Source organism: Gymnoscopelus microlampas (genome assembly GCF_963454915.1).
Source record: "Gymnoscopelus microlampas genome assembly, chromosome: 7".
Classification (NCBI taxonomy): domain Eukaryota; kingdom Metazoa; phylum Chordata; class Actinopteri; order Myctophiformes; family Myctophidae; genus Gymnoscopelus; species Gymnoscopelus microlampas.
Window position 1 is genome coordinate 38119263 of NC_139944.1, and position 25403 is coordinate 38144665.

A 25403-nucleotide genomic window follows, 5' to 3' on the forward strand; every position below is an offset into this window, starting at 1 on the left:
ATGTGTGTGTGTGTGTGTGTGTGACACAAAAGTATTGGTATCAAAATGTACTTAAAGCACAAAAAGTACAAAGTAGCCTACTCATTATGCCGAATCTCCCATTTCACTTTTGAAAATAGCAGATCTACAAGCTCACAATGAGCTTGTAGATCGGCTATTTTCAAATGGCCGAAGTGTATATAGGGCTGAAGTGGTTAATGTATGTTTTGTAAAAATAATCAAAATCTACAAAGTAACTAGTAACTAAAATCAAACACGTAAATGTAGTGGAGTAAAAGCACAATATTTGGAACTGAGATGAAGTGGAGTAGAAGTAAAAGTATTGGAAGTTGGAATTACTCAAATAAAGTACAAACACCTCAAAATGGTACTTACTGTAGGTACAGTACTTAAGTAAATGTACTTAGTTACTTTCCATCACTGCCGTGCTCGTGTGTGCGTGCTCGCACGCGCGCGCGTGTGTGTGTGTGTGTGTGTGCGTGCGTGCGTGCGTGTGTATGTGCGTGCTGAAGCCGAACAGAGGGTAGGGTGGCACAGGAGAGAGGGCCACGGGGAGAAGGAACACTCGAAGGCGGGACAAGGCATGTTTTTGTGCTCGTTTCCTCTCCAGTGCTTTTGCAACGTGGCTGCACCTGCTCTCGTCCAATGTTTACAACGCACATGAATGAATGACAAAACACAGGCTGTGGAATCCCACCGAGAGTGGGAATATAATGAGATAGCCAAGGAGCCACAAGCCGTCACAAGGATATTTACATTACAGTCAAAAGGAACCGATTTTATGTCTTCATGCGTAGGCCTTTCACAATGATTACATCATTGCCTAATCCCAATTACTTGAGATAGTCGCAATTTATTTTTGCATATTTGTGTTGAAAATTTTTGATACTTTTTCAAATATTTGAAATAAAAATAGTGGAAATAAACGATCTACAAGCTCACAACGCGTCGTGACGTGTTGTGAGCCTGTAGATCGGCTATTTCCACATTAAATAAACAAAGTATAAAATTATTAAATATCAGTATTAGAGACAGTCAGTCACAGTCAGTTCTTCGTATAAGTTATTGTCTCTGCCAGGCCGAAAGGCATGCGCGAGACTATGTTTTGCACCTTGTCCGTGTGTCTGTGTGTCCTTCTGTCTGTGACCAGCTAATCTCCGGCACCGTTGGCCCGGTCACTGCGAAACTGTGCACACACACTCCCTGGATGCCAAAGCAGAACCTCTGCTGCAAATTTTTCATATCAGCTATAGCGCCACCATGAGGCCGTTTATTTTCTTTTATATTACTCCAACAGATTTTGTCCAAAAATCACCCAAATCGGTACACAGTATATAGTCATGTGATCAACACGGATCTGTCCGATTTTCCATATAAGATTGGCTTCCAAAATGTACAGGATTGGTCCGTTTTGAACAAAATGCCTCAAATCATGAACGCAGCTTGCGATTTCCGTGACATTTTGAACGCACATCCCCACTAGGCAGAGGAAAAAATGCCACCCTTTTCAAATGGGCCTGTTATAGCTCCACCAGCAAGTCTACTTTAGCAAAACACATTTTTGCAACAAAATGCCTCAAATCATGAATGCAGTGCCTGCTTTCTGTGAAAGGCCCGAGAAGAAATGGCACCCTTTTCACATTGGCCTATTATAGCGCCACCAGGAGGCCACAATAACCTATTTGACCTGGCGGAGACCTGTGCTTCGAGGAGCACTTTATCTAGTTTGTCATATCTGTCCTGTGCCATTTCTGTTTACCAAGCCTAAAAGCCAAACAGAAATTAGATCTGTATCATTATGTTCCAAAGTTCAATGCCAAAAACGCAATTAAATCGTTAATACTAATTATATTTGTATGACTATTAATTCATCGTCAAGTCAGATTGATTGATACTTCACTCCCCTTACAAAAAGCAGGACTTCTCATAAGAGAACTTATAATTAGTGTAGAAATCCAAATGCCAAGGGAAATCAATATTAACATATTTGCACTGTGTAAACAGCATTTCCATGGTGACAGGGAATCAGCTTAATCAGTATGACGAGAGCAGCTTTGGCACATCGGCTCAAATTGACATTTGTTTTATTAACTCTGCCTTTCTTTTCGTTCCAACGAATGCAACATTGGGTGAGGAGACCTTGCAAAGCAAAGCATCTCTTTGAAATACAGTTGACCTTGAAATTAGTAATTATGTTATAACTTATAATTGTGTAATATTACTACCACCACCACCACCACCAACAATAATGATAATAATAATGCAAATAATGTTTTTGCATTCTGGTCACCTGTGCTGCACTATACTTTACATCTAAAACTTCACTGTGTGGGATTGAATTATTGTGCCGAGCAGTTATTGATCGCTTTGCAGAAGCCACTATAAATGAACCTCAGTCAATTGGAGACGCTGGAATACATTCAAAAGGCGCATAGCTTGGTACTTTTAACCCATTTAGACCCGGAACGCATCTGCATCATTTTTTTCTTTGAGCTAAGCATTACTTTACACTTCGGCTATTCAAAAATAGCAGACCTACAAGCTCATAGCGCGGCACCGAGTGCCGCGCTACGAGCTTGTAGATCTGCTATTTTTGAAAAATCGTGAAAATGTGTGCAAATCTTTGAATATATATTGTTTTAAAGCGAACATTTTTAACTCAAATCTTTGCTTCTGGGGGTCCCTGGAACAAAATATTTTGAGATGGGGGTCGGCGGCCAAATACATATCATTTTGGGGGTCCTTGACATGAAAAAGATTGAGCACCACTGATATAGAAACATAAGTTTTCTCAAAGTACTGTTGGGATTTAGAACACATTTGTGGAATCGGCTTCAGGTCTTAATGGGTTAAGTTTGTGCAAATCGAATATGCAAAGTTAGGAAGACAGGAACAAGTCAAATGTGTGACTTTGCACTTCAATCACACCCAAATGGATCTGCGATATAACAAAGGGATGGTGTGGCTAACACAAAGACGCTAACACATTTTCCAAAAGCAAATCCACCAAATGTTTCCAATAACCATGTGTGCATTGTTAAACAATAGTTTAGCATGACATATCATATATTGTGGAAATATGTTTTACTTCTACTGCTTTCACCGCTGTCACACAGTCAGTAACCTGATTTGAGCTCCAAGATGAATGTTCACTTCAGCCTCAACTAATAGCTACAGTGCAACTATTGAATGACCACAAATAGGTGATGATTTTAGAAAAGAGGGCTATTTATTTATCTCTTAGGGGGGATTTATACTCAGTTGCATGTCGGCGTCCTGCACCTAAAATAGCACAATAGGCGAGTTGATCAGTGATTTACTTTACTTTACTTTATTTGTTTATTTCCGGGACAGTGCACATTAATGAACATTTCAATGCCAGATTTAGCTAGAAGCTAATTTCCATCCGTAGTCGCACATACAAATACACCACAGTGACAACATGACAAATAGAGAAAGAAAAACAATATACAACTGCCTACAAATAAAAAATAAAACAGAAATACCATACCTAATGTATGCCTAACTAACGACCTAAATACCTACTGTACAGTCTAATACCTGGCCAATAGAAAATCTAAACCTATTTTGACACATAAGATTTCAAATGTATCAATGGTCACATGTTTGAGACATTTTTGAATTGTTTTAGTTGTGTTTTAACCCATTAAAGCCGGGAACGAATCTGTGTAACCACTTTAACCATTATTTTATACTTTAGGCTATTCAAAAATAGCAGATCTGCTATTTTCCTTTTTTAAATCATGAAAATTTGTGCAAATCTTTGAATATATATTTTGAAGCAAACATTTTTAACTCAAATCTTTGCCTCTGGGGGGTCCCTGGAACAACATTTTGGGGGGTCCTTGACATGAAAAAAGTTTGAGAACCACTGATATTATAGCAACATAATAAATACATTTAAAAAACTTTAGAAGACATTTGTAGAATCCTACCAGAAGTACGCTTTAAAATAGATATAATCAAAGATTTGCACACATTTTTCATGATTTTTCAAAAATAACAGATCTACAAGCTCATAGCGCGGCACTCGGTGCCGCGCTATGAGCTTGTATATCTGCTATTTTTGAATAGCCAAAGAAATCTAAAAATGACACACAGATGCGTTCCCGGTCTTAATGGGTTAAAGGTACACAAGGCGGGGCTTTCCCGTTAGAGTGACTGGGAGGCTATTCCGTTGGCGGGGGATAGGCACCCTGCCCCCTGTTCAAAGTAACTAATGGGATTACACACGACGACAGACAGCCATTTCTCCATCTCTTCCTTCAGCCCACCCACAGAGTCAGTCCTACTGCTAGAAACAATACATATTCATTTCGACACAGGGAATAATTATGACTGGGGGTCAACAAACAGAACAAGCCATCTATCAATATCAGCGGAGCCATGCTGGTTCATTAAAATTATGCTTCAGTCTTTTATGGCTTACTGGCTAATTTATAAAGGTGCTACCGTTTGGAAACTTAACCCATTAAGGCCTGAGGTTCATTCTACAAAATGTCTTCTAAATCCTAACAGTTTTTAGAAAAAACTCATGTTTCTACTGTATGTCAGTGGTTCTCAAACTTTTTCAAGTCTAAATCCTAACAGTTTTTAGAAAAAACTCATGTTGCTACGTATGTCAGTGGTTCTCAAACTTTTTCAAGTCAAGGACCCCAAAATGTACATGTATTCGGCCGCGGACCCCCATCTCAAAATATTTTGTTCCTGGGACCCCCAGAAGCAAAGATTTCAGTCACAAATGTTCGCTTTAAAAATGATATATTCAAAGATTTGCACACATTTTCTTGATTTTTCAAAAATAGCAGATCTACAAGTTCATAGCGCGGCACTCGGTGCCGTGCTATGAGCTTGTATATCTGCTATTTTTGAATAGCCAAAGTGTAAAATAATGCTTTTTAGCTCAAATCTAAAAGTGACACAGATGCGTTCCAGGTCTTAATGGGTTAAGTGTTATCAGTATCAGTGTATCCGATAAATATTCATCATGACACAGCTGGTACAAATAATATATCTAACTGTGACAACACAATATGCAAATGTAATCATTGGGTTACAAAGCAGTGGCACCCAGGCATGCTAAACAAACTCATAACTACTGTAAAGTCCCCACCGGCTCTGCTTGAGACTTCATAATTATCGGATGACATTACAAGCTACAGAAGGTTGTAAGATGTAGATGCAGGGGACAGCGCATATATATCATATTATACATCATTGACCGGCTTCCCTAAAATGTTTCCAGAGCCAAAGGAAAGAGCTGGAACACCATACATGGCATGGTGTTCCAGCTGGACACCATACGAGGTAAAGTGGATACCTCATTCACAAAGAACTCTGATCAGAGTCCAGGGATTCACTGAATTAGGAAAAGCTCTTCGTGAGGCTGTCTTTCTGTGCATGACGTCTTAGAGAACCATATACTGGTAGTCTGGTATGTTTAGTCTACATACAGTAAGTTAGGGATAGTTCACCCCCAAAATGACTTTTTTTCTATCGATTAGTCACCACATGGAGACTTGAATGTAGGGATATTCTTTAGTTTTTGTCGCATTCCTAAGCCAATAATTTGATGACCGGCAGCGGTTCCGGTAGGAGACACAAAGAGTCTCCTTTGCATCTCCTACTGGAACCGCTGCCTTCAGGTCCGCTGGTCATCAAATTACTGGCTTAGGATTGCGACAAAAACAAAAAAAACATCCATGAATTCAAGTCTCCATGGGGTGACTAATCATGAAAACAAGATATGACACAGTCATATTATACCAGGTTGCTTATTTCTCTCACTAAACATCCCATATTCTGAGAGGTCATTGAGCAACAGCGCCACTTACCACTTGAGTTACATACAGTGGCCAAACACAGTATTGTGGGTCGTCTTTAGATTAGGACATTGAGCCCTCATTGGCTAAAGGACCAGCCAATGAGGAAAAAGTCACGCAAAAGTCAGGACTAGCAAGTGTAGACCAGGTTTTGCAACCTGGTAAAAAGGATTTTTTTTGGGGCGAACTATCCCTTTAAGAATACATTAGCCCCCTGATTGGCTGCCGGCTAAAACAAAACAATACAAAACAAAAGCAAATAAACAAACAAACAGACGTAGTCATTCTAGTGTTATGTGCATGTGTCTGCTCCAGGCTCAGAGATTGCTCTTGTCTAATATTCCCTTACAGGACTAGACAGGATGCACATGCTTGCTTTTCTCAAAGCCTCGGGTGGGAGCATGAATTGCAATAACACACATCTCTCTCACACGCACACACACGCATGCATACATCACACGCACACGCACACACACACACAGAGTCTTGAGTGCCCCTTAAGCCAAACGTATGCTCTGTCGCGAGACAGTGCCGCGTGCCGCAAATAGCAGACCTGCAAGCTCACAACAAGGCATATGCAAACGCGACGCCTTGTGAGCTTGTAGGTCGGCTATTTCCGGTTGCACGGCACTGCCCTGCAACGAAGTAGGAAATGAGGTTTTAAAAGGTCTCTCTCCATTAGAAAATAGGGGGTCATAGCTGCATTAGATCCAAGACTAGACACAATAACTGAGTAGTACAAAAAGCAACGCTCGCTCACACGAGGAGCCCATGAATGTATTGGCCTTTGAAAAAGAGATAAAGTGACAGCCTTTTCAACTCCTTCTGCTCCTGTGATTCACTGTAGTGGCAGGAGGAAGAGCTGGACTCTCCCAGGACACATTTTTATGGACAAAAAAAAACATCACCATTTTTTTCAGACAGACTACATAACTGTCAGCGAGAGTGACTGTGAAACATTCATCGTAATTTAACTGGTTCGTCTCACACCCGTGGCCCTACTTCAGAGTCTAATGCATTAAAAACAATTACCAGATACTTTTGGTGTGCTCCCAAAGCCCAAATGTTGGCCTGCCAAATATCGTAGTGTGGGTGTGTGTGTGTGTGTGTGTGTGTGTGTGTGTGTGTGTGTGTGTGTGTGTGTGTGTGTGTGTGTGTGTGTGTGTGTGTGTGCGTGTGTGTGCGTGCGCGTGGCTGCACCATGCCTCAGCCATTGTGCCTACATCTGCACACACAGTACAATCCTGAGTGTTCATTTAAACTCTGAGTCTGAGAGTGTACAAATAGAATCAAGCCCAATGCATTCTCCACTGGGAGAGCCGAAAAAAGATTGGTTCGGCTCGGCCCAGACTACAATATGACGTCATTCAGGTGTATTCAGAGCATGCAGCTATGTAAAGGCATACCTTTACGGACCCACAGAGCCCAATTGGTTCAGCTAGAGACAAAAGAATACGGGGAGACATTGTTGTTCTACTCAGTTTTATTGTTTTGATCTCAGTTTTGGTCAATGTCGGCCATGATTCTTTTATATGGTTACTGAAATGAATGAAAGCACTTCTTTGAACACATGCCATATATTATATCTGATAAAAGTACAATTCTGGGTGATCATTTGAATCTGAGTGTACAAATGAGAGTTCTCAAATTGTACCCAAACCCAGACCGACCCAACGTTTTCGGGCCGAGCCGGGCCTGAAATGTATGCTAATTAGTCAAGACTCGGGCTCCATGTTTTTTTTTTAATCTATTATGAAGATGGCGCTGACGGTGCTGACTGGCATTTCACTTTTACTCTGTGACTGGAGTGGAGGGAGGCTCAGTCCGGGCTACAAGGCACACGCACAGTGACAGTCAGTCTGTCTGTCAGGCAGCAAGAAGTTGCTTCTATGCTGGCCTGGGCTGCTTTGATATTGGATACTCCTCCTGATGTATACTTAATTGCAGGGCTGGTGTTGCACACCAAATAGCCATTCAATCTACAAGCCCACTGAAGTCTACAATACATCAGGATCTAACATGTTTGGAACTTGTAGATGGGTTTCTTAAAAGGCAATGGCAGAGGATGATGCAACTGGTGGGCGTGTACAGCTATAGGTTAACAACAGGTCAGAGCAGATCTTTAAGCCCAGGATAGAAGGCAGATGAACACGTTTTGGGTTTGTAGGTCTGCTGCTGTGCAATGATATTAAAAAACAAGAAAAAAAGAAAAATCCAAGTCAGTATTTAAAACATAACTGGATGGCGCCAATTTGTCAAAGAATTGGCATAAATAAGTGGGATATCCACCGGTGAAGGAGGAAATATAAATGACACAGCCAGCAGCAGCAGCGCGTCTCCCTGACGGTCAGGGAGAGAAAGAGAGAGAGAGATGCGTGACAAGTTGACAACAGGGATTTAACAGTAAGCTTTAGCCTATTTTGTGCAGAACTTACTAACTTAGCATGTTTTATGAACAACTGAACATGTGAAGTTGCCATTTCGCCAACTATTATATGTCTGTTCTCTCACTCTGCTATAATTTGAGCAATTGGCACTGCCTACTGGCGATCCTTTTTTTTTAGTGCCCCTTAGTGCCCCCTTAAGTCGGGTTTTCTGGCCTAACATTATGGCAATTGTTCGGCCAATTGAGAACTCTAGTATAGGGCATAACAGTGGTGGCCATTTTGTGGTGCCACAGAGAGAAACCTCATTCATTTCCCCCATAGATATTTCCAAAAATAGCCATCCAAGCTCCTGGTGAATCATGACCAGTGTCAAAGAATATTTGAATATTTAATTATATTATAATATATCGTCGGTGTCCAGCCAGGACCAGCTAACTCCATTTTCAGTTTTTTTTTTTTTTTCATAAATCAAGGCTATTGAACACCCTTTAGGTCTGTGTAAAATATCAAAACATTTGAACCAATGAAAAGTATTAAAAAGCGCCTCTGACGAAAACTCCCAACTCCATTGGATCCTCAAACTGTCCGTTAAAAACAAACAACTCCCCCCTCTCCTCTACAGCGCTGCTTTTCAACAGCATGAGTAGAGCGCGTTGCACAGTGAACGAGGAGGAGGATCACGTAAACAAGCTCCCCGTAGTCTGTTAAAACTATGCAGTGTACCTGTTTATCAAACTTAGCACTGACGCTAATGTTATGAAAACAAGTAATTATATTTCTAAAATCTATTAAGTGTTTAATGAGGAGAGCAATGTGACAAGAAGAAAGGCGTTCATAGCATTTCTGTCGCGCTATTCTACTACCTCTTTGCAGAAGTTATTGTAATATTTAAAGTCCTGTTTATTATTGTAGGCCTATATAATAAGTGGCATGAAGCATCAGGGCATTAATTCACACGTTGTTGTGATGCATTGTGAGCTTGGAGATCCATTGTTAGCTTTTGAGAATTTGTACCCTTCAGAAACCTCTCCCTTAGCAGCGAGTGGAGCTATTGTTGTTTGGACACCAAACTCCACTTCAGCTTGATTTCTGCTCGTCTGAAACTGCTAACTCCACTTGGGCTGGGTAAAGTGTTGATTTACCCGCGATTTGGTTAAAGTGTTGATAATATAATGACACATGCAAGTATCTGACAATATATAAAATCACTATACCAACTTTGATGAGGCAGTGTTGCTTTGTTTTAAAAATATAAGATTTTCTTCATTTCCTGAAAAACGTATATTTTGTTTTTGCGTTTCCTGAACAATGAGCGTTTTGGAGTTAGCAGTTTCTGGCTGGACAGCAGAGATATACTATATTTAATAAAGACCCATTTTTTGCGGTTTTCAAATATTTTTTGACACAAAATCAAATGTTTTGTGCTCATGATTCAACAGGCTTAAAAATAATTTATATAAATCATTTTCAGATCTCTATGGGAAGAATTAATGGGTTTTCTATCTGTGGCACCACAACATGGCCGCCACTGCTATGCCCTATTCTACTTTTTGTTTCATGCTGTCAGGCAGAAATATCCCATCTCCATATTTCAACTTTTTGTGTTTTTTCATAAATTAATGCCCTACTGCGTCAGTCACACAAAATAATCAGAAATAGCAGATTGTGAGCTTGTAGATCTGCAATTAAAAAAAAATAAAAATAATGATAATTGGTGAAAGTGGTTAAGTGAATGTTTTTTATGAATATTGAACCAATGAAAAGCATTAGCATTTAGCTTGTGTGACTAAATAATAACTACATGGATCCATTGAAATTTGATCCATTCATTTGTTTTCTTTTTAGGTTTCCTGAAAAGTAATGCCAACAGCAACGATATTTCCTCCTCCTCAGCAGCAGTGGTTTGGCTGTGCACTCCACCATGCTGGAAACATGGCAAGGTAAGTTAAGGTAACAACAGAGCGACATGGCACATCGTCATATCATTGTTGTGTGTGTGTAGCCAAGCAGACGGTGCAGAGTGCTGGGTGCACGTGTGAACACAAACATATGGAGGCACATCATTAGCACAACAGTCTGAGATGAGGAACTGTGTCACTGTCCTGCTTTGTCTCATATTGTTACTGCTTTTTAACTTGTATCTGTGATGAATTGTAAACACAGTTGCTATGGTAAGTATTTACATGCCTGTGTTGTCATGTGATAACGCTTTTAATTGTTTTTTTCCACAAACAGTAGAATACAGTTTATTTCCTTTAATGAACCAAAAAAAGCCTTGACAACAGTAACAAATATTTCAAGCTCCTTTGGTTAAGTACATCAAACCATTATTCTTTGGAACGTTTGTAATGAGATAAATATTACACTGCTGACAAAAACAAAATGGAAAAAGAGGCTATTTTTATATCTGATAGATAGATACTGTTTACAAATGTGCTAATAATTTAACGATTAGTCAATTAGTAATTTGCATCCCGTCACGTCCTAGCCTGGTAAAGCCCCTCCCTCCGGAAATCTCATTTCCATTTGATTTCAGGAAGGAGTCTGGCATGAGAACCTGTGTGTGTTTTTGTCTGTGGGCTGGAGTTGGGCGGGAGTAATACCGTTGACTGACAACCCCTTCAGCCAATCAGCAGTTGTTCCCCTTCAGCCAATCAGCACTTCGTTTTTACTACCACCAGACCAATGTGACGCAACGGGACTTTTGAAAGGGCCATGCCCAAAATAGGTTGCCTTATTCCGATGCGTGTCACTGCCCGCCCCTGCCGGTTCTCTGAATTTCTATTTTTAAATAGGCTCTGTCATGATTAATTACATATTACATATTAAAAACATATATGAAGTTAAACAACTCAATTCTATCCGAACGATATCTTTAAAGTAAATTCCGTGCCTCAAAAAAGACGTTTGAGAGCGTTCTCAAGTTTTAAAACTAAAACCAAAATCAGCGGACAAAAACAATGGCTGCCGTTCCATTTTGGTCGGCTGCAATCGGATCCATTCGGGTTCACTCGAACTCGCCACATGATTGGCCAACTTTCGCTGTCAATCACAGAAGGATGAGCGAGGAGGGGCTTTACCAGGCTAAGGACACTGATAGGCTCGTCCACTTGGTGGACGACGAAAAAAAAAGCCAAATAAACCCTCATGCCAGACTCCTTCCTGAAATCAAGTGGAAATGAGATTTCCGGAGGAAGGGGCTTTACCAGGCTAGTCACGTCCATCATCTACACAGAAAAATCATTGCTGTTTATTTCTCCTTTTGTTACTGAGACTTACATTTGCTACTGTGTACCTGCTTTGTAACAGGGACAACTAGGGCAACCTTATGCCTTGCATCATCCTCTCCACAAATAAAGCTCAACATGTGGAGTCATTATCCGACCCAGCTCTCCGGGGGGGCCTTGCACACATGGGGCGGTGAGACGGCTCTTGCCTCATGCTAGTCTGCTGTGCCGTTGCTGGCTTTGAATAGCCATGAGTCAAGTCAATATCCTCTGCAGCATAAAGTATGAGAAGAAAAACACCCTTAGCATCAAAGGACCGACCGCACATGTGACTGAAATCAGTCACTCTTATTATTGAGAGTCAAGGCTCTATGACTCAATAGACGGCTTCAGTTTCACAACGCCATACTCCACCGTTTAACCTGTTAAGATCTGTGTAACCACTTAAACCATTATTTTATACTCTGGCTATTCAAAAATAGCAGATATACAAGCTCATATCGCGGCACCGAGTGCCTCGCTATGAGCTTGTAGATCTGCTTTTTTTTTTATCGTGATTTTTTTTGCAAATCTTTCAATATACATATTTTTAAAACAAGCATTTTTAACTCAAATCTTTGCTTCTGGGGGGTCCCTGGAGCAAAAATATTTTGAGATGGGGTCCATGGCCAAATAGATGTCATTTTGGAGGTCCTTGATATGAAAACGTTTGAGAACCACTGATATATCAACAGAAGTTTTTCAGAAAACTGATAGGATTTAGAAGACATTTTGTAGAATCGGAACCTCAGGCCTTAATGGGTTAAGAATGAAGTAGACAATCTATCTACACTAGTATATAAAATCCAAACCCACCATCTACAATTCTTCAGTGTGAGAACAGGCAAATTACCCATATTAGCAGAAAGCACGACAGCTCATGTAACAATAAGGCAAAAAAAAAACTACACACCAGTCAGGATACTTCTTTAACCCATTGATACCTGGAACGCTTCTGTGTCACTTTAGATGTCTTTGGCTATTCAAAAATAGCAGATATACAAGCTCATAGCGCGGCACCGAGTGCCGCGCTATGAGCTTGTAGATCTGCTATTTTTGAAAAATCGTGAAAATATTTTTTTTATATTTCTTTCCGAAAAACTGTTAGGATTTAGATTTTTTTTAAGAGTCGCCTCAGGTCTTAATGGGTTAATTGAGCTGCAGCTCTTCATTTGCCACAAAGTATTGTAATTTTATATTGTAATAATGTAGCAGTAAAAGGTCAGCCCGGAGGCTATGATTAAAAGTTAAAAATGCAGTCTAGCACTCAGGCTAAGCAAGCTAGGTGTCGGGGACGGAGGCTGTCATGTTTTCCACAATTGTTATTTTCCCCTTGCACAGCAGGTGACAGCGCATTCCTCCAGGGATGAAATCCCCAGTGGCATTGAGGGATTTGTGTTTATGTACCGGCACAGGGAGCCTTGGGACATGACGAGCGGCTGTACCGGTCCCCAGCACCAAGGATGTTGGAGGTGGTGGTTAGACACCGGCAACCAGATAGCAGAGGAGAGGGAAAAAACCTGGAATTATGTCCCGTACAACCACAGCACAGGAGCTTAAACCACACACACACACACACACACACACACACACACACACACACACACACACACACACACACACACACACACACACACACACACACACACACACACACACACACACACACACACACTTGTCCATACAGTCACAGGCAGACATTCAGCATGTAGTAAACATACTTATGCTTGCATGCTGTATTTTACTTTATTTTTTACAGTTTCTTTAGATGCACGTAGTGCACACACTCACACACACACACACACACACACACACACACACACACACACACACACACACACACACACACACACACACACACACACACACACACACACACACACACACACACACACACACACACACACACACACACACACACACACACACACACACTTTGAACACAGAAACAACTGCACTGTGAATGTAAGGAGCTTAGATGAGGCTTAGAAGACGCATGTGTCACTAAATCGTGTCTTCTGGGATGTGTGTGTGTATGTGTGTGTGCTCTGCATTCTCATTCCACCATGACCTTTTCGTATATGACTGAGAATGGAGCTCCTTCTCTTAGTCACTTTCAACCTGGCGTTCCTATGTTTGGGCGTGTCATTATAGGCAAAAATGTTCAAAACAGTTCAAAGTTGTTCACAATAGGCTAGCAAAAATAGCAGATCTACAAGAACACTGCATCGCATCGTATCACATCAATGCTTTGCAGTAAAAATAAATATATATATGTACAGACTAGTATATATATAGTACAGTATATACTGTACTGTATAAATAAATCCCATTTCATGTCTAGTTACTGTCACTGTAGCATCTCGTCCCCAAAGTAACTTTGACACATAATGCTGTCTGAGAGGAGTGCATGGTGTTCTTTGTAATCTGGTGTGATAATTACTTTTGATATTAAAAAAAGATGGACCCTCGGACGGATAAAGAAGGAAAAACATATCAGAATAAGGGATTTGTAAGAAGATTATTCATGAAATCTGTCATCTGCAACTCAGATTAAGGTCAGATGACCCTGAAAGAAAAAAATAAAACTTCACTGGTTTAAACATGTCGCTCTAATACATACAATATTTGCCTTTACACTGAAATAACAACCCAGACTTTTAATGCCTGAGTTAGATCAGCAATTCCCAACCAATATAACATTAATATACATATATAAAAAGATCATGGTATTTCATCTTTACTAGAGTCATATGGGTCCTATCTTTCGTGACCCCTTATCCCTAATCTTATAGCCATATTTTACTATTTTGAAAAACATTTTAAAATAGTTCAACTAGCCGATCTACATCGACATGTTGTGAGCTTGTAGATCGTATATTTGAACTATTTTAAAATGTTTTTCAAAATAGCAAAAAATGGCAAAAAGGTTTTAGGGATAAGGGGCGCTCAAGATAGGGCCTAGCTAGTGTCAGAGTGCCTCATCTGTCTGTGTCCCTTTTGTGCCCATATATGGAGATCTCTGTATCTGTCTGTCAACCAGTGTCCCTTTTATGCCCATATATGGAGATCCCTGATGTCATTAGTATATGCCCATACCCTGTATATTGGCATGCCCATATATGGGCCGTGGTTCTGGACAACTGAATATCCATATAATATGCCCATATATGGACATATCAGTCAGATATCTGAAGGACTCTGCGTCGGGCACCGCGCTCCCTCAAGTCCTTGCCGATGCCCCCGCCGAGATTGAAACTCCTCCACCAATGAATAATGAAAGAAACACAAGCAAAACCACGGACGCACGCACGCACGTACGCACGCACACACGCACACAACACACATGTGTGCATTACCCTCCTAAACTTCAAACACACCTGCACACAGTAAACAGCCCCCTCTCTTTCCTAGCATCTTATCCTCTGTTGAACATGATCAGCCCCGTCTGAACAGAGAGGCTGGATGCACCAGACAGCCCAGTGAACACTGTGGACAGCTGGCTGTTATACATAATGTGTTCTCTGACGGCCCCCTCTGGCAGGTGGGTGCCCCAGAGCATTGGATATACACAGAGGGGTCCTCAATACCTCAGTCTATAGTCAGGCCAACCAACATATGGTAATGAATAGGGATGTGCGGGGACTTTCTCCAGACACCCACATGCGGAATGTGATTAAGACGCAATAAGGTCTTCATGAGGTTGGTGGCTTTGGGTGGCACAGCAAATCCTGTCAACAATGACTGCCACTGGCTGTCACAGGCCTAATGACACACTGTGAGAATCCTCCCCCAAGCCAAAGAACTGGAATGAATATGTGATGGGCTAATGATCATAGACATACCCTAACACCTCGGGCACTATGTAAAGTACATGCACTGCATATGTATGGAAACCCCTATGACTAATACTATGACTAACTGTGCCACCACCAGTCTGTCTCTGCTACATACTGTAGTCCATGGTTGACATTAGACAATTACATTAGCAGTGATGATCAACCTTTTTCATTTCAAGAGGTTTTATCTCTGGGACTCCAAATCTACACCATAAAATCCACAGTCTTAATTTAACTCTGAGAGTGTGCAAATGGAACCAACCAAAATGTATGGAAATATTAGTGTAAAGAAGGCTTTCATATCATACTTCGTCGTAACGGATACCTGGCAAAACTACTCAGGAAACACCCCGGTCTGAAGCATATCCTGCCTATCACTACAGCCAAGGTGCCCATTGTCAAGTTCATCCACGTCCACACGGGACTGGAAGGAGACATCACTCTCCACCCTGGCCCTGCACAACACACGCCTATTGGCATCATGCGCCGATATCAACAAGAGAGTGAAGATCAAGGCAAGGGAATCTCGGAGTTAGGTGAGATGCAACGATGACCCCCAGAGCCTAGTCAGGGTATCTGGCCTTACAACCCAGATACTCCGGCGACTACAGGGCCCTTCTCACTGATTCTCTTTCACCCTCTAGTTACTAGAGGTAGTACTAGAGAGTTTTAATATTCAAAGGCATTACAAACATTGTTAAACAGCGGTGGGAAAAGTACTGTCAATGAGGAATCTGGATGGGGCACTCAGAACATATAAGAACACAATAATGAGACAGACAAGAACTCAGATTTCAAACCCTGAGAGATTTTAAAGTATTTGAATACAGTGGAGCCAACGTACACGTCTTAATGCGACATTACATACAGGCCAATCTGGGAACCCATCGTCAAATAAAAAGGAAAAACAGCGCCCTCTGCTGTTTTTCACTTTTGCATTTGACTCTGGGCGGAGGAATTAACTAGAGCCATGCTCACTGGAAACCGGGGTTTGGACATGCCTTCAGCCCTCCACTTCCGGTGGTGCGCCTATGTTTTCCTTCCCACTAACAATATTTCTCCACGGAACATTAACACCATTTCTCCCAAAGAACATGGATCGTTTTGGTTATAAGCCCACTTGTTTCTATGATGAAAGAGCAAGTTAAAATGTTACTAACTTTCCGTGGTTTTGTCGGCTCCGAGGACGCTATTGTTAAATGAGTTTCGGTTTGTTTTCAGTGGGAAGTGAGCCGCACACATGTAAATCCCGGCCACTACATTTGATTGGGTAAAGCGCGGCCTGCTTCCTGATCTGAAGGCACGCCCACTTGTAGCCAATGTGCATGGGTTCTCAACGCGGCTCCGGACAGATTCAAGCGCAGCTATGAATCTGTTCTTGAGAGATTACAATACAGGCCGACTCAGCTCATGTCATGTCTGACCCAAACTTAAATAGTCTTCCCACAGACCCACGCCCACAGGGTGGGGTACAAGGCCAAACAGCAAAGGTATTGATCTACTTCAATGGGTACTTTTCATAGTCATGAACACTTTGTTCAACTCAGACTTGAACAACGTCTTCATTAACACATGACACGAGCCCTCGGCATTAAGCAGGAACCAACTCACAGCTGGAAACTTAACACACACAGGAGATGGCGAAGACAGGGAATCGAAGTGAGTCTCGATAAACATCCCCAGCTATTTATATTGCACAGTACAGTATGTTATTCAAGTTCATATTAAATGTTTCCTTCTTAGAATATATATATATAATATAGAGTTCTCTTAAATGAATAACATCACATATGTCAAATCACCACAGTAAAGTACTACATCTTTTACTTAAGTAAATGTATCAATACTGCAATGTAGAGATACTCTGTTACAGGTAAAAGTCCGGAATTCAAAATTTACTTGAGTAAAAGTACAAAAGTATTGGTATCAAAAGTACTAAAGTACTAACAGTAGAAAGTACTCATTATGCAGAATGTCCCATTTTCAAGTTTTCAAAACTTAGGCTTCAGGTCTTACTGGGTTAAACACCAATGATAGAAGCAAGGACTGAATCCACGATGACACGTCAGATGTGGGCTGCCTGAGATCAGGGTCAGAAAGGCATTCCTGCTGCACAGTAAACTGTGCGTTATTTTTAACCGAAAGTGTACTTTTGGCTCCATTTGTGCAACCTCTGGGTTAAATAAACACTGCGCACTAGCAGGGAGCAGAGACACGCTTGATGGAACAATTATAAAAGATGAGCTTAAACAAAGGCTTTGCCAGCACAATCCACTCCTAGATGTGCTCTGTGGTTGACTGCTTTGCATTGAGGCCAGTATGACTAGTTTGATGCATACGCAGGACTAGATGTATTTGTGTGAAAACTGTACAGTGTGTCAGTGTGTGTGTGTGTGTGTGTGTGTGTGTGTGTGTGTGTGTGTGTGTGTGTGTGTGTGTGTGTGTGTGTGTGTGTGTGTGTGTGTGTGTGTGTGTGTGTTTAGTGCCGGCGAAACATATAATTGGTGGTGAATATGTTGACATTTTAATGACACGAGGCTGTGGTCTATGTGTAAGGTATTGTTATGACATTCCATATGATATCCTAAGTGATGGCACTTATTGTCACAATTTTAATTACTAGGCCGATGCCCGCTGGGAACAATGCCTGCTGGGAACGATGGCCTATTGGGAATGTATTACCCTCCAGGTTATGCAATACCCGTTGCATACTTGTATACTTAGAGCAGTACCCGTTATCGTAGTATTTGGAGGTCAGTCTATGACATCAACATCAGGGATCTCCATCAGGGTTGCCAGATCTGCTTATTATAACTTCCCCGCAAGATTTTATTTGAAAATAGCCGATCTACAAGCTCACAACGCGTCGCATCGCGACGCGTTGTGAGCTTGTAGATCTGCTATTTTCAAATAGCTGATGTATATGTTAAAGTGCTCATGTGGCCCATAGTCGCTTCTTTTGGGCTGGTTTTCCTAGACCTGGTAGCTTGTTTCTCTGACATAATCTGGCAACACTGATCTCCATATGTGGCGATTTGTGGATTTATAGGTATTTTTTGGGGAACCTGATCCGACCGACTTCCCACCTAGCACCATCACTCTCTCGGGTCCTCGAGGGGTACAAACACGTTTGAAGTCGATGTGTTTTCGAGATACGCGAGGGACAGGCAAGCTGAGATTCTGCGCATTAGATTCCATAATACGGACATCTGGACAATCGCTGATCTGACCAACTTCCCACTCGGCGCATCACTCCCTTGGGTCCTCTGCGAGTTTGAAGTCGATTGGTCCGACGGTTCTCGAGTGACAGACTCACTCACTCACAGTATTTGTTACATAACACTTTCTTTTTTTTTAAACCCATTAAGACCTGAAGCCGATTCTACAAATGTCTTCTAAATCCCAAAAGTTTTCTGAAAAATGTATGTTTCTATATCAGTGGTGCTCAAACTTTGTCATGTCAAGGACCCCCAAAATGATATATATTTGGCCGCGGACCCCCGTCTCAAAATATTTAGCTCCAGGGACCCCCAGAAGCAAAGATTTGAGTTGAAAATGTTCGCTTTAAAAATATATATATTCAAAGATTTTCACACATTTTCTCTATTTTTCAAAAATAACAGATCTACAAGCTCATAGCGCGGCTCTCGGTGCCGCGCTATGAGCTTGTATATCTGCTATTTTTGAATAGCCAAAGTGTAAAATAATGCTTTTTTATCTCAAATCAAAAAGTGACAGATGCGTCCCAGGTCTTAATGGGTTAAGTTATAGGGTAAGTTATTTGGGTTAAGATTGGGGTCATGAGTCATGGTTGTGTGTTGTTTCAATATGCTGCCTGCTTGGTCCACATGGTCTATATTTGATTCATCCAATGTCATAAGCAAATTGATTTATGGTATTTTTCGTCAACAGAACTGTGAATTTGGGTCGGCTGCTCTTCTATTCTATTCTGTTTTTTTTATTATCCACACTATTGAAAAAGCTTGAATTGCAAGCATGTCGCTGCCTATAATGCTGTCACGAACTGCATTGTACATTGTTATTAGAGTCATATGGGGGTGGTCAAAGGTTAGTGGGTAGAAAGGCCATCTGGTAAACACTAAGTTTCCCTGAGCACAAAACTTAACTTAATCAGCTCCCACCCAAGCCCTCATCATGATCATCTGAGAAGCCATCAGCTGGGTGAAGCTGGAACTGAATTTAAAATACTGCATCATTTTCCAGACTTCCAGAGTTTGTCACTAAGCATTTCTTGAGTAAAGTCCCAACCAGATACAAGCTTACAAACACAACATTCTTCCACGTTTTACCTATTTTTTTTGTTATCGTCCATCTTCCTATAATTTGACAAACCTCTGTCACGGTCAGTGGTGAGGCCAAAATTGCTCTGCCGGGTTCTCCTCAGCGGCTGGAGCAATTGATCCGAAATTGCACAAAGCCATTGACCATTACCATATGCACCTAACAGCGAAGCCCGTTTTTCGATTTCACCAAATCTCAGCTGTTTATTCGTGTTTTTATGTAGTCGCCATGGTTACGGGTGGCCAGATCATGTGCGCATATCCCCCCACGGATGCGTCGACCGGGTATGGACTAGTTGCATATAACTGAACATAAGTTCTATAGACTGCATAGCAGCTACAGTATGCATGGATCGATGGTGCGCCCAATAATACAAGTCTACCTTCAATACCTAAACGCAATTTCTAACAAAGCAGCTGAAACATTATGTTTATTTATTAGGTGAAAGTTTTAACATAAACGGTCCCTGAAGGACATTGGAGTTTCTTATTGGAAAAGCATGCCTTTAGTCAGCTGGTGGTAATAATGTATAGCACATGTATGCAGGAGGTCTGGGGAAGTGCTGCTGAAATCCAATAATAGTTCAATCCAGCTGTTGATGAGCAGAGAATATAGGGCTCATCAGTGGCTGTAAGGGAGAATCGTAAGTAGTCCCATGGCAACAAGGGAGTTACAACTCCCAGGGCTAACAGAGGGGATGCTCACATCTAGAAGCTGCAATGAATCACTTGGAAATATCCTATTCCCCCCACAATGGCGGGTGCAAGGTGTTGGTTAGCACCAGTGAACAAAGGACATGTGCAGCACAAACAACTCTGTCTCAAAGATAAACTATGAGCAAAAGGAAGCCAAGGGGTAACCAGGGATACAGCGGAACCTCTCTACACAAATACCTATCAGGACTGGAAGCACTACGATAACGCAGTTTTGAAGCAGCAGTTTCTTAAACAGGATTTTCAGAATGCCAGCGGCCGAGTTCTCTTAACTTGGAAACTGGGCTAAACACCTTTTTTCTCCTCCTTCACTTGAGATGCAAAGAGTGTGTTTGCTTACCTCCAGAATGAGGTGGAGGGCCACATAGCAGAACCACCCCTTGTCCCTCACGGACAGACACGGAGCTTCTTCTACTCGTCTTGAAGTTTTCCAAGTCTGAAAAATAAAAGGTATTGAGTGTTAAGTCTCCCTAACAACCAGGGCCTGACAAACCATCTGATCATAGGATGGGTAAAATGCAGTGGACAAATTTCACATATGTACAAATATACAGTGACAAATAATTAATTACATTAAATTACATGACAGCATTTGTGACCAAACGCATATTATTGAAAATAGATTTTTTTTCTTTTCATATCAAGTATCAGAGCTACAAAATGTGTTATTATGACTGACTTAGACTAACCTACAGTAATAGCTTATTGAAATACGTTTGTCTGAAAACCGAAGCTCTGAGAATTCTGGCTTCAAAGTTTTGACAAGGACTTCTCCGCTCAAAATACCTCTTTGGAGAATTGATAGTTAGTCAACACCAACAAAGGATATGGTGGATTGCCTCCACCATCATGATAGAACGATGATACAGTATCAAAACATAATACTTGACATGTGAGCTCTTCAGTTTCCCAACAATTCCATCACGTTCCCTCATCAGTCTGAAATTTTAAAACATAAACCACTGCAATGTCTATTGTTTTAGAATAAAAATTGTAATAGAATTCAACAAAAGGGTCTTTTCTGTTCACTAATCTCTGGCCAACCACCTGTCTCTGAATTCATTGCATTTGAATACTTTATGGGGAGCTCAAGGTGAGAGAAAGCTCTCCTTTGTGCGTGCAGGAGACAGACAATTGTAGTCTGAGTGTCGGGCTGTATGAGTAAAGGCCTCCACAGACCAAGCTGTCTTGTTCTGACTAACTGTGACTAAGTAGAGACATCACATTGTGTGTGTCAAAGAGATTTTTATCAAGTCAAGTGAACCATTCAGTGTGTGCTTCAAGTTCAACGCTGGTAGGCTGCATACATTTCTTGTCCTGCTGAATTTGTTGAAGTTTTGAAACTCTATATCACCGATTCTTTTCAAACTGTGAACGTGTCTCTGCCTTATTTTGTCTATCTTATTTGACTGAGTCCCCATTCAGATTTCCCGTTCATGTTTAACTCATTGAGTGCCAGAACATTTTTATTTTTTTAAACGTTTTGTTTATTTGTTTTTGTTCTTTTACATACTCCTAGGTAGTACAATTGAGTGCCATAATTGCCAGATTTTTAAATATATTATTTTGTCCCAGTGCCAGAGTTTTTTTCACAGAAAACAAAAAGTGCTTAGGAAGCGAGATACAGCCTTTTTCAGTTCTAAGTTAAACAAGGAGTGGATGGAGCTGCACATCTTCAGATGATGATATCTTGGGTTCTGAACATGTTTTTCATGTTATGCAAATTTTTCAAAAACACATGAAACACGTTAATGGCACCCAGCGCCATAGCGGTAAAACACGTGAAACACGTTAATGGCTCATGTCATGTGAGTTAAGAGTTGCTGCAAACACACTGCACACACTACAGCTGACAATAAGCTCATGTGGTGTTCTGTGCTCGCGTAAGAGGAAATAACTCCAGACAGTACTATACTGTAGCCTGGTAAACCCTCCCTCCGGAAATCTCATTTCCATTTGATTTCAGGAGAGAGTCTGGCCTGAACCGCCTTTCTGCAATAATCGCTCTATACGCCGAACTGACGAGCCTATCAGCGTCGTCGCACATCGTTCTGTGATTGACAGCGACAGTTGGCCAATCAGGTGGCGAGTTCGAGTGAGCCCAAATGAAGCCGAGTGCAGCCTGACTGGGGCCGAAAAAAAACGAACGGCAGCCATTGTTGTGCTGCGAGTGCCGTGACTTCTTATTTGGGGTTTTAAAACGGTCTCAAACTTATTTTTTGAGGCACGGAATTTACTATTAAGATATCGTTAGGATAGAATTTAGTTGTTTAACTCATTGAGTGCCACAATCCGTCAAATCCGTCACGTGGCCTGACGCCCAGAGCGCCACGATCCGTCAAATCCGTCATAAAAAAAAAATCAAAATATTTTTTTTTTTTCAAAATAAAAGTTTTTTTTTTTTTTTATGATGATTTGAAGATTTGCTGCTCCATCCACTCCTTGTTTAACCTATAACTTAAAAAGGCTGTATCTCGCTTCCTAAGCACTTTTTTTTTTAAATGAATTTTGGCTGTGGCACTCAGAACCAAAATTCCATTAACATGAATAAATAAGTTTGGCACTGAATGAGTTAACTTCATATATGTGGTCAATTAATCATGACAGAGCCTATTTAAAAATATAAATTTAGAGAACCGGCAGGGGCGGGGAGTGACATGTATCCCAATAAGGCAACCTATTTTCGGCATGGCCGTCCCAAAAGTCCCGTTGCGTCACATAGTCTGGAGCTCGTCAACATGAACTGCTGATTGGCTGAAGGGGAAAAACGATCATTGGTTGAAGGGGTTGTCAGTCAACGGTATTACTCCCGCCCAACTCCAGCCCACAGCGATTATTGCAGAAAGGCGGTTCAGGCCAGACTCTCTCCTGAAATCAAATGGAAATGAGATTTCCGGAGGGAGGGTTTACCAGGCTAACTATACTGGGCTAATGAATAACGTTACACCAAAAAGCTGTGCATATATGCAAGTTTCTTGACCCAGATCATCAAATGGAAACAAAAACAATAAAGGATGTCTGTCATTTTATCAATCAAGGACTTTTATCATTTCTGCTTCTTTAATCAGAAATGAGATTGTGTTATGTCCCAGTCTAGGGGTGCCTAAGACACAACATGAAAAAGGTTTCCCGCCTTCCCCAGGTCCCAAGTAAGTAACACAAACATGAATCAAAAGATCAAACCGTTCTAAAGTTAAAAAAAAACGAACTCAAACTCACATGCTGCCAAGTCAAAAAACTAATTGAACAAACAAAGCTTGGGTGGTGGCCGGTTGGGAGAGGAGGAATACGGGAGATGCCCCCTGCGTGTGCCACTGGGTAGTTTGGGTCTACTTTGTATAGGAAACCTCCTTGGTTGTTCAGGAGCTGTAAACCCTGGAAGTTACCCCTCCAATAAGAGCTGATCTAGAAGTTTCCCCTCCAATAAGAGCTGATCTAGAAGTTTCCCCTCCAATTATCTAGATGGAGTGGCACAGCTAATCTACAAACAAACAAACAGGCACGCACACACACCCATACCTGGCACACACACCCTTCCAAACTATAACAAATCATACCAAAGATTTAACAAAAATATGACCATAGTCGCAACAGTTTGTTTCATATTTGCATCATGTGCTGGCAAGTCGCGCACACACACACACACACACACACACACACACACACACACACACACACACACACACACACACACACACACACACACACACACACACACACACACACACACACACACACACACCCTCATAATCTTTAGCCAACTCCCAGACTGTGCTCGTTAATATTTATTTCTGGTTCGCATATACAGTATCTATTTTTAGGGGCAAATGTGAGTGATATACTCACTCTGTAGAGCCCTATAATAGGTCTCCTCATTGGCTTGTTGTTCACTTGATTTGCTCAGGCTGAACAGCCAAACAGAGAGCTCTCACTCCGCCATTTATTCAACATACTGAATCGGGCGATCAACCCCACAGTGGATCAGGGTCTCTTATGGATCAGGGTCTCTTATGGATCAGGGCCGACTTGAAAATCTCCAAAGCATTTGACCAGGCATTCGACCCATCTGACCACTCAGCTGCCGTGTTATGACATGAAGCCGATTCTACAAAATGTCTTCTAAATCCCAACAGTTTTCTGAAAAACATATGTTTCTATTTCAGTGGTTCTCAAACTTTATGTCAAGGACCCCCAAAATGATATGTATTTGGCCGCGGACCCCCGTCTCAATTCTCTTTTTCCAGGGACCCCCAGAAGCAAACATTTGAGTTAAAAGTGTTTTAAAATAATACATATTCAAAGATTTTCACACATTTTTAAGATTTTTCGAGCTTGTATATCTGCTATTTTTGAATAGCCAAATGTGTAAAATAATGCTTTTTTTTAGCTCTAATCTAAACATTTGAGCACAGATGCGTCCCAGGTTTCAATGTGTTAAGGATTTTGAGATATCTTGTCTAGTAATGTTGGACTGAAATGGATGGCTGGATGGATCAACCAACCTTGTAGTCCCGCCTGGCTAAAAAGCAAATTGACGCAATCAGCTCTGCTATTTAACCCATTCAAGCCGGGAACGCATCAGTCATTTTAGATTTCTTTGACTATTCAAAAATAGCAGATATAGATCAGCTTGTAGATCTGCTATTTTTGGAGAAAAATTGTGAACATTTTGAATATATATATATTTTTAAAGTGAACATTTGTAACTCAAACCTTTCTAAATCCTAACAGTTTTTTTGAAAAAAACGTATGTTGCTGTAATATCAGTGGTTCTCAAACTTTTTCATGTCAAGGACATGTCAACTTTTTCATGTCAAGGACCCCCAAAATGATATGTATTTGGCCGTGGACCCCCATCTCAAAATATTTTGTTCCAGGGACCCCCAGAAGTTGTAACATGAATACAAAAATGTTCACTTAAAAAAATATGCGCACATTTTCACGATTTAAACAAATAGCCCAAAGAAATCTAAATCTAAAAATGACACACTGATGTGTTCCCGGTCTTAATGGGTTAAAAGAACATCTAGAATATTGACAATATTTTGGCTTT

General features: G+C 41.1%; 1 protein-coding gene across 1 annotated transcript in view; it reads right to left on the reverse strand.

Moving 5' to 3' along the window:
• Nucleotides 1–25403, reverse strand: part of cntn4 (contactin 4) — a 181709-nt gene that overhangs the window by 96732 nt on the left and 59574 nt on the right. The window contains exon 4 of the mRNA XM_084061172.1: nt 20691–20786. Within this exon, the coding sequence (XP_083917298.1) occupies nt 20691–20786 (96 nt within the window). The remainder of the gene's footprint in view (nt 1–20690; nt 20787–25403) is intronic.